At 49.1% G+C, this 16,409-nt stretch overlaps 1 protein-coding gene across 3 annotated transcripts in view; it reads left to right on the forward strand.

Moving 5' to 3' along the window:
* Positions 1 to 16,409, forward strand: part of CLOCK (clock circadian regulator) — a 61,494-nt gene that overhangs the window by 14,069 nt on the left and 31,016 nt on the right. For all 3 annotated transcript variants that reach the window (XM_009899276.2, XM_009899277.2, XM_054163375.1), the window contains exons 3-6: positions 7,502 to 7,619; positions 9,374 to 9,464; positions 12,408 to 12,467; positions 15,006 to 15,154. In XM_009899276.2, the coding sequence (XP_009897578.2) occupies positions 9,418 to 9,464; positions 12,408 to 12,467; positions 15,006 to 15,154 (256 nt within the window). In that variant the 5' untranslated portion in view covers positions 7,502 to 7,619; positions 9,374 to 9,417. The remainder of the gene's footprint in view (positions 1 to 7,501; positions 7,620 to 9,373; positions 9,465 to 12,407; positions 12,468 to 15,005; positions 15,155 to 16,409) is intronic.

The following is a 16,409-nucleotide window of genomic DNA, read 5'->3' on the forward strand; positions in this document are numbered from 1 at the left end:
AACCCACCTGGATGTGTTCCTCTACAACCTGCTCTAGGTGGTCCTGCTCTTGCAGGGGGTTGGACTGGATGATCCCTGGAGGTCCCTTCCTACCCCTAACATTCTGTGATTCTGTGAAATACAAGTAACTGCTAGGTGTGAAGTGCCTGCTGGTGTCTGTAGCCATGGAGTTACCTGCATGGTCTCTGTGTGTATTGGTAACGCTTCAGCAGCAGGCTGATCAGAGGAAGTACTTTGTCTGTTCCTCCCACATCCTAGCTGAGTACCCAGTCTATGAGTTAGGAATAAGTAAGTCTGTGTGTGCTCTTCAAAACCAATGGATAAATGCTTGAGTTAATTTCCCTGGCTGGTATGGCACCCTGCTTTCCCTCTGCCCTCTCCACCCCTCTGCAGTGTGCAGAGAAGCAGTGAGATGGCTCTGGATGTGCTAGGTAATGGTACCTTAAAGCAGGCAGTTGCTGATATGAAGTAGTTGATTGTCCCCTAAAAGGTGAAGTGAATTGTAAATCAAGCAAAACTGCTTAAAGACCTGTGGCTGTGTCCTTAAACTTTGTCATGGGTAGGCTGTGAAGGCACCGGGTGCAGAAACGACTTGCAGAAGACTCTGGGTAGCAGATTCCCAGCTTTCACACCCCCTGCAGCGTGGTGAGCATTAATTGGGGACCTGCTCTTGAGCTGCCTGGCTGCAGGTTGCTTCTGCCTAGAAGCCCATGAAAAGAAACGGAGATTTAGAGAGCTGTGAGTGGTTTGGAATTGTCCCACTAACAGGTTAGCCTCACGTTGTGAGGCACTGGGGTGTCCTGTTAAGCACCATTTAAGAAGGCAGTAGGTGTTTTGGGTTTGTTTTTTTCAAGCTGGGCTTAATCATGAACTAAATTGTGGTTTAGATGTGCAAACACAATGCCTGCTCTGGCTCCCTGTTACAGATTCAGCAGTGGCAGATGTAGTCAAGAGGTTCCTGTTCCTCTTTGTGCAGGGTCACTGTTCCTTACCTGTGCCCGTTCTCAAAGGTACATGAAGCCACACTTCTGAATAGTAACAAAGTGATAAAGACTGCATTTAAAACTGTGCTGGGTGAGTTCATTTCAGGGAACTGCTTCAGTGTGTGTAACCAGAGCTGAAGGAGGGAGCAGCTCCAGTGTGTGCCAGGGAAGGGTGGCAAGGTGGAGGGTGGAGCCTTGTGAAACGGGTCCAAGTGGAGCTGTGACGTGTGGCCCTGGTCTTGCTCTCGCACAAGATTTACAAGCAGCAGTTCTGCCACATTTATGGCTTTGTTTTTGAAGGAAGGGCATCTGCAGTAAGGATCTGTGAAGACAAAGGACTGAGAAAAGGTTTGCAATGAGAGGAGTAGCGACTGTTTCTGATGGCCAGGTGGTTAAATGCCACCTTTTGAATGTATCTTACAAACTTAGCTTTGTACTATTCTGTGGTTGTTATCCTCTATGCTTTTCTGAGCCAGAGAGTGTCATAGAATACATAGAATAAACCAGGTTGGAAGAGACCTTCAAGATCATCACGTCCAACCCATCAACCAATCCAACACCACCCAAGCAACTAACCCACGGCACCAAGCACCCCATCAAGTCTTCTCCTGAAAACCTCCAGTGATGGCGACTCTACCACCTCCCCAGGCAGCCCATTCCAATGGGCAATCACTCTTTCTGTATAGAACTTTTTCCTAACATCCAGCCTGAGCCTGAGCCTGAGTGTCCTCACTGACAAACTCAGAAAATCAACATTGTAATAGCTTTCATAGAATTGTCAGGGTTGGAAGGGACCTCAAGGCTCAGCCAGTTCCAACCCCCCTGCCATGGGCAGGGACACTTCACACTACAGCAGGTTGCTCACAGCCACATCCAGCCTGGCTGCAAAAACCTTCCAGGGGTGAGGCTCTCTTTTAACCTCTTTGCTAACAGTTTGAAAGGGACACCTGAAGAACACCTCAAGTATCCCCAGACATAGTTAATTCAAACCTTAGAAGGCAGTGATGATACAGGCAGTGAAAGGGATGCAGGGGAAAAAAGCCTGGTATGGAAAGAGCTTCAGCACCCCACAGCCAAGGACCTGGCAACCTGGTGAGTGCTTTCCTGGTCACTCCTGAGAAGCAGGGGTGGGGACAGGCTGTTCCCAGGGGTGGGTCGCCAGGCTCAGGCAAGAGCCAGACTGCCAGGAAGCTCCTGTTGAGGAGGCAGGTTAAGAGGATGGGTTGAGAAGTCAAATCAGTGAGCCAGAGACAAGATCATTGGGATACATGGCCAGTCATGGACTGAGCTCCAATGCAGCACTGGTGAAGAGACAGCCACCACAGTCTGAACTGAGATTAGAGAGCTGCTCTGCACTGGGGAAGGAGCTGCGGTCCCATCTCTGTGGTGAGGAAGGGGAAAGAGATGCAGGCTCCAGGGAGGAGCAGCTGGTCAAGCAGAGATCAGAGCAAATGACCTGGACCAGTGAAGCAGTGAGCAGCAGTGTTTCCCTTAACCATGAGTTAGAGAGGTGGAAATTGCCAGCTGCATTCAGAGCCCAGCTGCAGAGCAAAGCTCTCTGCTGATGGCAGGACAGTCTGATAGAGGGGGAATGCAGGGGAGAGCTGGGGTTTGCTGTTCCTCATGACCCATGTTTCTGTGAGGATAGCATTCACAGTGACTTTTAGCCAGGCCTGTCAGAGCAGCTTGCTTAGGTCCATTGCCTTTGCAGGGAGCAGTCAAGGACATGTGTGTGACAAACCATTTCCAAGAGCTTAACCTCTTTTTACCTCTGTGTTTGCTCTGTTGTCTCCTGCTCATGGCAATCTGGAGGCACTTCCAACTGCTGCTGTTTGTTTGGACTCAGCAGAAATAGGTTTGTGGGCAAATAGTATGGACTTTTTCAAGTGCCATTCTAACTGGAGCCAGTCTGTGGTAGCTCTGACCACAACAGGCCTCCCACCAGACAGTTCACCTCTCCTACAGGCTGCTTGGACTTACCCACTTTTCCAAAAGCCCCTCAGGAGCACACCTGAGGCTGACTGAGTTACTCTGATAATGGCAATCCACACCACCAACCATCTGTCCTGCTGCCCTTTCTTCACTGCATTGCACACAGATGTGTCCTTGTCTGCTCCTGGCAAGGGTAATGGAGCTAAGCAAACTGCTCTGCCAGAGCAGGCTGCTCATGCCCACTCACAAATGTTCCCATTAAAAGGCCATTGGGGTCAAGTTGTGTGGATGTCTGTGCTAGAAGCAGCCCTTTCCTCCTGCAGTGTCCTGTGCAGCAGGTGAAGCTGTACCCCTGCTGCTGCAGTGTGGTCATCTACAGAGTGTGGCATTTCTGGGACGCTCAGCCCTGCTGCACAGGTACAGACCAGCACCTCCCTGGGCAGCCTGTTCCAGTGCCTGACCACTCTAGCAGGAAAGAAGTCCTTCCTAATATCCAATCTAAACCTCCCTTGGTGCAACTTGAGGCCATTTCCATTGTTCTTTCACTTGGTACTGGGGAGAAGAGACCAGAGATCAGCACCCAACTCATTCCAGCCTCCTGTTGGGGAGTTGGAGAGAGCAGTGAGGTCTCCCCTTGGCCTTCTCTTCTGCAGACTAGCAATCCCAGTTCTTTTAGCTGCTTCTCACCAGACCTGTTCTCCAGACCCTTCACCAGTTTTGCTGCCTTTCTCCCTCACCTCAGTGTCCTTCTGGTAGTGAGGGCCACAAAGCAGAAGGCAGTGTTCAAGGTGTGGTCTCTCCAGTGCTGAGTAAAGGGTCACGATCACTGCCCTGCTGCTGCTGGCCACACTGTTCCTGATCCAGGCTGAGATGCTGTTGGTCTTGGCCACCTGAACCCACTGCTGGCTCATGTTCAGCTGGTTGTCTTCCACCACCCCCCCCCAGGCCCTTCTCTGCTGGGCATATTTCCAGTGAGCCTATCCCAAGCCTGTAGCATTGCATGGGTTTGTTGTGACTCGAGTGCAGGACCCAGCACTTGGACTAGTTAAGCCTCATACAAGATCCAGCCTGTCCAGATCCCGCTGGATCCCTTCTTCCCTTTGAGCAGATCAACACTCCTGCCCAATTTGGTGTCCTCTGCAGATTTACTGAGGGTGCACCTGAGCCCTTTAACCAAATCATTGATAAAGACATGAAACAGGACTGGTCCCGGAACTGAGCGTGGCTGGCTGCCAGCTGGGCTTAACTTCATTCACCACCACTCTTTGGGCTTGGCCATCCAGCCAGTTTTCCAGGGTATCCAGTAAGCTGGGTTTACTGCTAAAGACTGAGGCAGGGCAGGTTTTGAGTTCCTCAGCCTTTACCACTGTGTTCCTGCCCGAGTCTGACAAAGGACAGAGTTTCTCCTTAGCCCTCCTTTCACTGCCAATATATTTGTAGAAGGATTTCCTGTTCTCTTTAACAGATGAAGCCAAATTAATTTCCAGTTGGACTTCAGCCCTTCTAGTTTACTCTCTGATAGTCTCACAACAACCCTGTAGTCCTCATGGGGGACCTGCCCCTACTTCCAATGACCACAGGCTCTGCTTTTCTCCCTACGCTGCAGCCAGGGTCTCTGCTCAGCCAGGCTGGCCTTCTTGCCCACCAAGTCGCCTTTCAGCACATGGGGACAGCCTGTTCCTGCGCCTTTAAGGCTTCACCTTGAGCAGCATCCAGCCTTCCTGGACTCTGTGGCCCTTTGCAACTACCTCGCAAGGGACTCTAGCTACCAGCCTCTGAAACAGGCCAAAGTCTGTCCCAGGTGGCTGTTGTGCTGACCCTCTCTTTACTTCTCCAACAATCAAGAGCTCAATCATTTTGTGACTGCTATACCCAAGGCAGCCTCCAATCATTACATCACCCACAAGTCCTTATCCACAAACAGCAGGTCCAGCAAGGTGCCTTCCCTAGCTGGCTCTGTCAGGAAGCCATTCCCCTTTGGCCTGTCTCCACATACCCTGATGAGAAGGCCCTCTGTAGCCTTCCTGCAGGATCCCTTCAGCTCTTGGAAGGCAGCTCTGAGGTCCCCCTGGAGTTTCAGTCCCTGGCTGTATACCAAATGAAATGCAGGCCATGCACTGCCTGTTGCCTGCTCCTTTTTTCAGGCCAGTGCTGGCAGAATGTCTGTCCTGAGCAAGGCTGCAGTGTGATTTCAGGTTGTTCAGTGCTGGAGTTGGGCTGAAGTTACTGAAGTTGTTTCAGTCCAAAGCACGAGATGTTGTATCAGCTGCTGTCAACTTTTCACCATTACCTTAGGCTGGACTATGGCTTTTTACACTGTGACTTACTCAGAACCTTGCAGCTTCAACTTGGCACTCAGTAACTTCTTGCCCCTCCAGGAGTGTGAAGCCAGCGTGCTGCAGAAGCTGCAGTGCTGTTGCTTTCTGGGTGTGAGCAGTTTGCCTTTCCAGGGCAGCAGTGTTCAGGAGCTCAGCTTTCTTAGGCACAGAAAGTTTCTACCCTTCTTGGTTGCAGAAAATGTTTCCAACAGGCCCTGGATGTGTGCAAGAGACATAGTATCTAGGCACAGTTCATTCTGTACAGTAAACCCTTATGAACGGCAGGGACAGCCCCACGACCTTTGGCCGCTTGTGGCTGACGGTGCTGGCGTGTAGGTGTCCTAAACCTTCTGCTGCCTTTCACATCCCTGCCATTCCTACTGACTTACAGATGGAGCTGGCTTTGGTGGCTAAAGCTTTTCCATCGTGATTAGCTTTCCTTTGGGTCTGGTTTGAGCTTTATGCCATTTATGACATTAACATATTCCCCCCCTCCTTGTTTTACAATCCCTTTTCCTCAGGGTGTCTAGCAGTAGGACAAAGAAGAAGGGTTTGAAGCTGAGGCAGAGCAGGGTTAGAGTCGAGCTGAGGAAGAAGTTCTTCAGTAGGAGGCTGGGGAGACTCTGGAATTGGTTGCCCAGGGAGGCTGTGGCTGCCTCCTGTCTGGGGGTGCTGAAGGCCAGGCTGGATGAGGCCTTGAGCAGCTGAGTGTCGTTGAGAGGTGTCCCTGGGCATGGTGGGGAGGTTGGAGGAGATGAGCTCTGAGCTCCCTTCCAGCCTGAGCCATCCTGTGATGAATTATCCTTGCAAACTCCCTTTAAAAAACATCTGGTTTAGGCATTATGAAATATGGTTCTGTGCTTAAATCCTGTGGTGTTTAGGTGTTTAGTTGTGATTATTTTGTTGTTTCTTTTCCATCCTGCAGAGGTGAGTTTTAGGTGGTGCAAAATTTTCCTCATTAGAACTCTTGTTGGGAGCTGGCTGAGAATTGTCAGAGTTGTTTGACTCCAAGCAATCTGAAAACACAGGTTTCATGTTGCAGTCTCTGTAACCTAGACTTCATGGGACTCTTTGTCACTCTTAATGTTTGCACTTGTCAAACAGAACAGAACAGGAAAGGAGGCTGTAAGCACCTGAAAAAGTAGGTCAATGGGCCAGCAGGTTATTTGGCCAGGCAAGAATGAGTGGCTTCATTGAATCGTGCTGGAGCTGTTTTTCTCCTGTTGGCAGATTGTTCTGCTCTGCTTTAACTTTGGATGTTAACATTTGCATCTGTATTTTAACCACTGAGAGCCTCTGTTAGGTGCAGAGCAAGGAGAAAATTACCTTTTCTAATCAAATCATAGATAATTGTAGTGTTTCTCATCATTGAGCAGTGTAAGCTCAGTTTTTAACTCCCAGCTGGCTTTCTAGACTGTGATAGGGTTTAAAATACTTCCTTTTTTGGTTTGTTTGCTAGTGGTACAGGTACATGGAACAGTGAATACCGTTTAAAGACAGTAAGCAAGATAGAAACAGGATAAAGCTGAGAGAAAAAACTGGGTTTGTGTGACTTAAAAACGTGGAAAGTAGCATGGTTGAAGGGAAGGAACTGTAAAAAGGAAGTGTGATGGGATAAGGAGGCTGGAAGTTGGTGACTGCTTACCCTGGTGTTTAGGGTGTGGTTTTTTGGTGGAGAAAGTGCATTTGTGAGGGCAGTTTGGAATTCAGCCTTAAAAGTGAGCTTTAAAAGGAAGGGTTAATGCCTGTCAGAGAGGGTGGCAGTAACACAGCTGAGCAACTTTGCTAGTTGCCTGCAGCAGCCTTCTACACGTTCTGGAGCCCTGAGAGTGCCAGTTTTGGAGACTTGGAGAGGAGAAGGCATGACTGAGAATGTCAGGAGGGGGCCCAAGTAAGTGTTTCAGTGGTAAAGGTGTTTAAATAATGATATAAAGGTACTTTGAAGTATATATTTAGCAGCTGAAAGTGAAGGTGTAAATGGTGTGGGTGATTCCAAATTGGAAAGTAAAAATGCTCTCAAGATGAAAAGTGATAACTTCAAACAGAGATGAAATTGTGTCAGGATAGACTCCTTATCAAGAAGGGCTTTGCAGCCAGATGAATTTGGCTAGTGAAATACCTGGAGCCTTTTTAATAAGCAGAATATTGCCTTTATAGAGTACTCTGTTGGAATGATTCATTAGGGGGGGAAAAAAAACCACAAAGCCTCAAGTGATCATTTTAAAACTCATTAATTCTAAAACTCTCCTTTTTGATTCTTTTTTCCAGTTCAGAATCTAATGCTTTGCAGCAGAAGAGGCCACATCTGACTCCACGTTGTTCTTCTTCAAAGGAACCAGGTTTCATCCCTAAACCTCACACTTCAACAAGTCCCAAAGTGTAAAAGGTACAAATTGTGTTCTTATAATTAAGGGGGTTGCAGTTACCAGTGCTGGGGAGATGAGCAGCAACGTTCAGTAGTCTCTAGAATGTGACTTGATTTGAATCATTGGGCACAGTCCCTGATTTTTGCAGTGTTTTGCTTTAAACTTGTCTGGTTGCATTGGAGTTATCTCAGGAGTCTTTTCCATTGGGATGTTTAAGCTCTGAGAACATTCAGTGTCTTGCAAATTTGGATGCAGAGACAGAAGGGTCAGACCTTGAAAAAAGGGGGGGAAATGGCACTACAGCTGCATTTGCTGTGGTCTCCAAGTTCTTTTAGATCCTTGTCTTGGATACCATCTCTGAGCTGCCAGTTGTGGCATGGGACTTGTGTGATGCAACAAGTAAATTACCTGAAGAGGGCTACAAGAAGGCTGCAGGAGGAGTTTCCAAAGGCCTGCAGCAATAGGAAAAGGGGCAATGGTTTGAAATTAGAGAAGAGCAGATTGAGATTGGATGTGAGGAACAAGTTCTGCACCAGGAGGGTGGTGGAACACTGGAACAGGTTGCCCAGGGAGGTGGTTGAGGCCCCATCCCTGGAAGATACGCAAGGTGAGGCTGGACAGGGCTCTGGGTGATCTGATCTGGTTGAGGATGTCCCTGCTGACTGCAGGAGGTTGGACTGGATGACCTTAGAGGTCCCTTCCACTGTGGTGATTCTGTGATGAATGACTTTCTTGAGCACTGGAAATAGAGAGCTTTGCTGAAGTGGAAGCTCTGACTCTGGGTGATGTCAGTTCTGTCAGGGGTGAAAGTTTTCTGTGTTTAGCTGTACCTCTGGTTTCCTTTGGCAGGCTAAAGGAACTATATCATCTCTCCTACAGATCTTCATATTGATCCCTATTTCTATCAGGCACTAAATTTGTTCAAAAATTAACACTGAGCTAAAAGGGCAATAAGTGCATACCTGTATTCATCAGAGAATCACTGAGGCTGAAAAAGGCCTTTAAGATCATCCAGTCCAACAGTAACCCAGCTAAACCATGTCCTGAAGCACCAGATCTCTCCTATGAGGACAGACTGAAGGAGCTGGGGCTGTTCAGTCTGGAGAAGAGAAGGCTCAGAGGTGACCTAATTGTGGCCTTCCAGTATCTGAAGGGGGCTACAAGAAGGCTGGGGAGGGACTTCTCAGGCTCTCAGGTAGTGATAGGACTAGGGGGAATGGAATGAAGCTGGAGGTGGGGAGATTCAGGCTGGAGGTGAGGAGGAAGTTCTTCCCCATGAGAGTGGTGAAGCCCTGGCATGGGTTGTCCAGGGAGGTGTTTGGGGCCCTGTCCCTGGAGGTGTTTAAGCCCAGGCTGGATGAGGCTCTGGCCAGGCTGATCTAGTGTGGGGTGTCCCTGCCCATGGCAGGGGGGTTGGAACTAGCTGATCCATGTGGTCCCTTCCAACCCTGACTGATACTATGATACACAGCTTCTTGAACACTCCCAGGGATAGGGACTCCACCACCTCCCTGGGCAGCCTGTTCAAACCCCTCACCACTCTCTCACTTAAAGAAGTTTTTCCTCGTGTCCTAATGATTCTCTGCTGTAAAAGGAGATCTCAAAGTTCAGGTTATGATGGTAAAGGGATACTGCATGAGAGAAGGTAGGATAGCAGAGCAGAAGGTTAGAAGAGTTGAAAGAAGACAGGCTGGTAGGGCAGATGAAGAGTTGAGCCTGTGAGAAGCTGTTTGTTCCTCCAGTCACCTTTTACTTTGGTTTTCTTTTCTTCCAGGCAAACGTACAAATGTCTACCACAAGACTAAAGTGTGCTATGTTATGTTTTTTACCATAAGCACCCATAAAATGAGCTCCATTGCAGACAGGTATGTTAATAGATGCTGAGAGATTGGAGAGATTTCCTGTTCAGGGATTCCTTCAATCATTGCTGCTTTGTTTTTTTCCCTTTCTGGTTAATACACAGAGAACATGCTGTAGGAAAAGGATTGTTCCATCTTGTCTTGAAAGCACTGCTCAGGGTAATTAAAACATCTATACTACAACAATATTCCTTTCTGCAGCAAACAAGAGGAGTGAGGTTTGGGCTAGTTTTGGACAAAGTTGTTTTAGTAGTTCTCAGCTGTGGTGGTGGTGTTTGCAGTCATTGGAAAGAGTGACTTTTCTTGTTTGAGGTGAATCTCAGAATTGCTGTTTTCAGCCAGGGAACAGCAGCTGTGCAAGTTGAGCTGAGGTTGTTTTTTTTCTTAATGTGCACTTGAATGTTTTAGTAGTTCAGTATTTGATGAAGGAAAACAAATCCATTGAAATGCTTGGTGATGCTGCAGGTGATAGGAAAGTGACCTGCTAACCTATTTCATGGGGAAAGTAATAGCTGAGGCATACTTTAGACTCAATTCCTTGACCTGGGCTGCCTTAGCAGCTTAGTTGAACATCTGTCCTTCAGATTTTCTGTGTGTTACCATTTTGGAGACTTCAGGGAATGAAATGTGCATCAAGTGAAATGCAGTTGAAGCAGGTAGCAGTAACAGCAAAGAGCAGCACTTTACAAATGCTCCTCTGGCTTTGTGAGTTCTTTCAGTGACATTTCACTGAAACATAGGAATTCCCTTCAGAAGCTTTGTTTCTGTAGTAGCACACAAAATAATTAACTTCCTGACATCACTGCTTGTCACAACTTACAGCTGCTTGGTGATTTATCAGTTACAGATCAGAGAGATGAGGTAAGCTTTTTAGAAAGGCAATTCCTTGCCTTAAGGGAAGGAAACATTAGGACAGATAATTCAAGGGTGAGCACACAGGAGTCGGTGTGAACAGCACCAAGCAGACAGAATGGGTAAGGCTGGGCTGGCCACTAAACAAATAACAGATGCTCTCTAATATCCCTTCCCAGAAGGGGAAGGGAGATAAGGGAGAGAGTCTCTTGGGTTAGGAGGGGAAAAAAACAACAAACCCAAACCTACCCTAACTTTAATGAAACAGTAACAATAGAAATGAAAGATAGTGCCCCTTGCTGGAGCAGCACATGCTGGAGGGGCTGGGGTGGCTGCACTAACACCAGCACCTGATAGTCTGACACCAACATGTGCAGAAGAATCAGTAATCAGTTTGCTAAACCCAAGGTATTTTGGCAGCCATGTCTGAAATCCTCAGAATCTCCTAGAGTCAGCTTGGCATGAAAGGGAGAAGCAGAATTTGCAAGTGAAAGTGCAATTAGTAACAAAATCCACTTTGTGGTGCCTGAGGTGCCCTGGCGAAGTTGCAGGGCATGGCTCAGTACTCTCCACCCCAGCAAAGCCTTCACCCAGAGCCCTGAGGGGATGCAGCACAACTCAGCACTAACCACAAATAACCAACAGCAGGACACAGTACTGCACTCAGCAAAGACAGGGTTTGAGTTCCCAGCCCTTCAGGACTCTCAAGGGAAAAAAACCTGATGCACTCTCAACTGAGCAGGATGGAATCTGAACTGGTTGGGCCATCTGTCAGAGCCCCAGTTTGCCCAGCCTTGGGTGCCAGTAAATCTGTCACAGGCTGAGGCTGGGCTGGCCACTAAACAAATGACAGATGCCCTCCACCCCAAGGGGAAGGGAGAGGGGTTAATAGAGGGCATCTGTGATTCCCCAGGAGAAGAAGGGAGAGGGAATAAGGGAGAGTGACTTACAGGTTGGGAAAAAAAAAAAACCTTCCTAAAGCAACTTTGAGATAGTAACAATAAAAAAATTATAAAAACTAGTATGAAAAATATGCAATATATGCAAATCCAGTATCCAACTCCCCCAGAGTCCAGACTGGGCTCAGCAGCATGCTGGAAAATGGATCTCCTGGATTCTGGACTTCCTGGATTAGGGCCTAAGACAGAATCCTTCTCAGACAAGAAGAAGGTTTAACCCTTGTGATCCTTTAGCTTTATCCTGAGTGTGATGTATCTGGACTGGAATCCTTTGCTGTCAAGTTTGGGTCTCCTGTCCTCTCTGCTGATTCCCATAAGTGTGGCTTCTACTCACTCATGACTCTACTTAAGGCGCTCCAATGAGCTACAGAAGATTTAGCAGTGACTTTGGTCTCCATAGGGGCAAGTGATAAGCAAGAACCTTTCTGCAGAGTGATCCTTGGTAAGAACTATAAACATGAAGTGCTGTCATCACTTGCAGAAGCAGACCCTGTCTGCAAAACTATGCTGTTAACTTCAGAAGGTGCAGGCATTTGCAACAGCCTTGGCTGAAAAGTCAAATCACTGACCAGAACTGGTTCTGTTCCAGCTCGGACCAGGACACAGAAGAGAAAGGAAAGGTAAAAGTCCCTTACATAGCAGCTTTGGAAAACAAAAGGGCAGTTTTCATTTTTGAAGCCCTCTTCCATTAATAAATATTTCAGCATTTAAGAAAATTGCATTTTCTTACTCTAAATATTTCCAATAATTGGAACAGAAGCTGCCTGTAACTTAAAATAAGTTCTGCATGCTCACTGTCATGTTTTTCAGAAGGGTAAAGTGATGAAAGCAATCAGGAAGTGTAGTGTTGAATTCAGTGTTTGCAGAGGGTTCTAAGTTCCCCCTTAAGAATCATCAGAAATGTGAGGGGTTTGGCTTTCTCCTTAGTAAATAACCCCAGGAGAACTTGCAGCAGACTTGGCTTCAGCTTACTGATGATGATCCTTGTGAGACATCACAGTGAAGCAATGATTCGGTTTCTTGGTGTAGTGGAGATGATGAACAATGATCTCTTTTCCTCCACCCCTTCCTTGTGGTGGGACTCTGCAAGAGAGAGAAGGTTTGCACTCCAACATTTGGCTCCTTTTGTTTCTTTCAGAAATGATGGAAGCATTTTTGATGGGCTGGTGGAAGAAGATGACAAAGATAAAGCAAAAAGGTAACTTTTTTAGTTATTTGAAGTTACAAGTTGTCTTCTGCTTGTACACTTGAACTTACCTGGGGGATTTCTAAGCAATAAGCATCTGATTCTTCACTCAACAGCATTTTCCCCTCCCTGATATTCTTCAGGTATGTGGTGCAGCTACAGCCAGGGTTCAGTCATTTGCAGTTTGTGCTAGAAAAAGTCACAGAATGGCTCAGGCTGGAAGGGAGCTCAGAGCTCATCTCCTCCAACCTCCCCACCATGCCCAGGGACACCTCTCAACTAGACTCAGCTGCTCAAGGCCTCATCCAGCCTGGCCTGAAACACCCCCAGGCAGGAGGCAGCCACAGCCTCCCTGGGCAGCCTGGGCCAGAGTCTCACCAGCCTCCTACTGAACAACTTCTTCCTCAGCTCCACTCTAACCCTGCTCTGCCTCAGCTTCAAACCATTCCCCCTTGGCCTGTCTCCAGACACCCTGATGAGAAGTCCCTCTGCAGCCTTCCTGCAGGATCCCTTCAGCTGTTGCAAGGCAGCTCTGAGGTCCCCCCAGAGTCTTCTCCTCTCCAGGCTGAACACCTCCAGCTCCCTCAGCCTCTGCTCATAGCAGAGCTGCTCCAGCCCTTGGAGCATCTTTGTGGCTTCCTCTGGACTCGCTCCAGCAGCTCAGTCCTCCTGAGGACACTAGAACTGGGGGCAAGATTGGAGGTGAGGTCTCAGCAGAGCAGGGCCAAGGGGCAGAATCCCCTCTGTTGATCTGCTTTGTTCCAAAGGCTTAGCTGCTCCACTGCAGGTGAAGGAGGAAGCCACTCTTCAGAACTGGTGTGTGAGATGTGATGGAGTAGGTAATTTTGTGCAGTTCTCACAGCAGAACTTCTGAATGGTCTGTTTGCATGAAGACCCTGGCAGCAGTACACAACTTACTGTAATAAAGTTTCCAGTTGTTCTAAACCCTTTCACAGGGTCACAGGATGTCAGGGGTAGGAAGGGACCTATAGGGATCATCCAGTCCAAGCCCCCTGCCAGAGCAGAATAGAATAGAATGAACCAGGTTGGAAGAGACCTTCGAGATCATCACATCCAACCCATCAACTAATCCAACCCACCTAATAACTAAACCATGGCACCAAGCACCCCATCAAGTCACCTTCTGAACACCTCCAGTGATGGTGACTCTACCACCTCCCTGGGCAGCACATTCCAGTCCAATTCCTGGGCAATCACTCTGTCTGTATAGAACTTCTTCCTGACATCCAGCCTAAACCTCCCCTGGCGCAGCCTGAGACTGTGTCCTCTTGTTCTGGTGCTGGCTGCCTGGGAAAAGAGACCAACCTCTGCCTGTCTACAACCTCCCTTAAGGTAGTTGTAGAGAGCAAGAAGGTCACCCCTGAGCCTCCTCTTCTCCAGGCTAAGCAACCCCAGCTCCCTCAGCCTCTCCTCATAGGACTGTGCTCCAAACCCCTCACCAACTTTGTTGCCCTTCTCTGGACACAGCAAGTCAACCTCCTTCCTAAACTGAGGAGCCCAGAACTGGACACAGGACTGGAGGTGCGGCCTAACCAGTGCAGTGTACAGGGGCAGAATGACCTCCTTGCTCCTGCTGGCCACACTGTTCCTGATGCAAGCCAGGACGCCATTGGCCCTCTTGGCTGCCTGGGCACACTGCAGGCTCATGTTCAGCTGACCATCAACTTGTACCCCCAGGTCCCTCTCTGCCTGGCCGCTCTCCAGCCACTCTGACCCCAGCCTGTAGCACTGCCTGGGGTTGCTGTGGCCAATGTGCAGAACCCAGCACTTGGATGTGTTCAATCTCCTGCACTTGGATTCTGTCCAGCCTGTCGAGGTCCCTCTGCAGAGCCTCTCTACCCTCCAGCAGATCAACTCCTGCCCCCAGCTTGGTGTCATCTGCAAATTTACTGATGATGGACTCAATGCCCTCATCCAGATCATCAAGAAAGATGTTAAAGGGCTCCAGAGAAGGAGATTCCACAACCTCTCTGGGCAGCCTGTTCCAGGGCTCTGTGACCCTCACAGTAAAGAAGTTCCTTCTCATGTTGAGGTGGAACCTCCTGTGCTGGAGTTTCCATCCATTGCCCCTTGTCCTATCCCAGGGTGCAACTGAGCAGAGCCTGTCCCCTCTTTCCTGACCCCCAGCCCTCAGATATTGATAGACATTGATCAGATCCCTCTCAGTCTTCTCTTTTCCAGACTAAACAGCCCCAGGTCCCTCAGCCTCTGCTCACCAGGCAGTGCTCCAGTCCCCTAATCATCCTCATAGCCCTCTACTGGACTCTCTCCAGCAGATCCCTGACCCTCTTAAACTGTGGAGCCCAGAGCTCGATGCAATATCCCTGTTGAGGTCTCAGCAGGGCAGAGCAGAGGGGGAGGAGAACTTCCCTGGCTTTGCTGGACACACTCCTCTGAATGTACCCCAGGACCCCATTGGCCTTCTTGGCCCCCAGGGCACATTATTGTCCCATGCAGAGCCCAGCAGCACTCCCAGGCTCCTCTCCACAGGGCTGCTCTCCAGCAGAAAATGATGTTTGTGTGTTACAGAGTGTCCAGAAACAAGTCTGAGAAGAAGCGTCGAGATCAGTTCAATGTCCTCATCAAAGAGCTGGGCTCCATGCTCCCAGGCAACGCTCGGAAGATGGACAAGTCCACGGTGCTGCAGAAGAGCATCGACTTCCTGCGCAAGCACAAAGGTACCGCTGCACCCACCTCAGCACCCTGGAGCTCATCTGCTCCCCCCTCCCTCCCCCCTCCCTCCCCCCTCCCTCCCCCCTCCCTCCCCCCCCCCTCCCCCCTCCCTCCCCCCTCCCTCCCCCCTCCCTCCCCCCTCCCTTCCCCCTCCCTCCCCCCTCCCTCCCCCCTCCCTCCCCCCTCCCTCCCCCCTCCCTCCCCCCTTCCTCCCCCCTCCCTCCCCCCCTCCCTCCCCCCTCCCTCCCCCCTCCCTCCCCCCCTCCCTCCCCCCTCCCTCCCTCTCGATATTTACTTAGCACATAAAATATTACCAATTTTGCAGCTCCTTTAAGGAGGTTGTTTTAAAAATGTAAGGAGCTCCTGAATAATGATACCATAGGTGGTGCCATACAAGAAGGATCTGGAGGTGCTGGAAGCTGTCCAGAGAAGGGCCACGAGGATGAGCAGAGGGCTGGAGCTGCTCTGCTATGAGTACAGATTGAGGGAGCTGAGAGAAGAGAAGGCTCTGAGGAGACCTTCTTGTGGCCTTCCAGTATCTGAAGGGGGCTACAAGAAAGCTGGGGAGGAACTTTTGAGGGTGTCAGGGAGTGATAGGACTGGGGGGGATGGAGCAAAACTAGAAATGGGGAGATTGAGATTGGATGTGAGGAAGAAGTTGTTCCCCATGAGGGTGGTGAGAGACTGGCACAGGTTGCCCAGGGAGGTGGTGGTAACCTCATCCCTGGAGGTTTTTGCAGCCAGGCTGGATGTGGTTGTGAGCAACCTGCTGTAGTGTGAGGTGTCCCTGGCCATGGCAGGGGGCTTGGAACTGGCTGAGTCTTGAGGTCCCTTCCAACCCTAGCAGTTCTGTGATGCTATGATGCTATTAGGAGTCAAGATGGTGCCGTTAGGAGTCAAGATATTGTTATTTAAGTAGCAGGGATATGACTGTTTTTTTGCTCATATTGTATAAAATCCCATGCTTTTTTTTATGTTTTTGGGGGGGTCCCATGAGCTGTCTCAGAGCTCATCTCCTCCAAGCTCCCTGCCATGGGCAGGGACACCTCTCAACTACACTCAGCTGCTCAGGGCCTCATCATTTGTGTATCATATTAAGGTTGCTACAGCTCTGGCTGCCAGTGCTTGCTAGCATTGCTGTGCAGTGGTTTACATTAAAAAGTCTTGGACAAAGTGTTGGCAAAGCCCTGAAGCAGAATTTGCCTCCTGAGGTGGTTGGATTTGTCACAATGCAGCAGAGTGACCCCAGCAATAAATAAA

Source organism: Dryobates pubescens, chromosome 1 (genome assembly GCF_014839835.1).
Source record: "Dryobates pubescens isolate bDryPub1 chromosome 1, bDryPub1.pri, whole genome shotgun sequence".
Taxonomy (NCBI): domain Eukaryota; kingdom Metazoa; phylum Chordata; class Aves; order Piciformes; family Picidae; genus Dryobates; species Dryobates pubescens.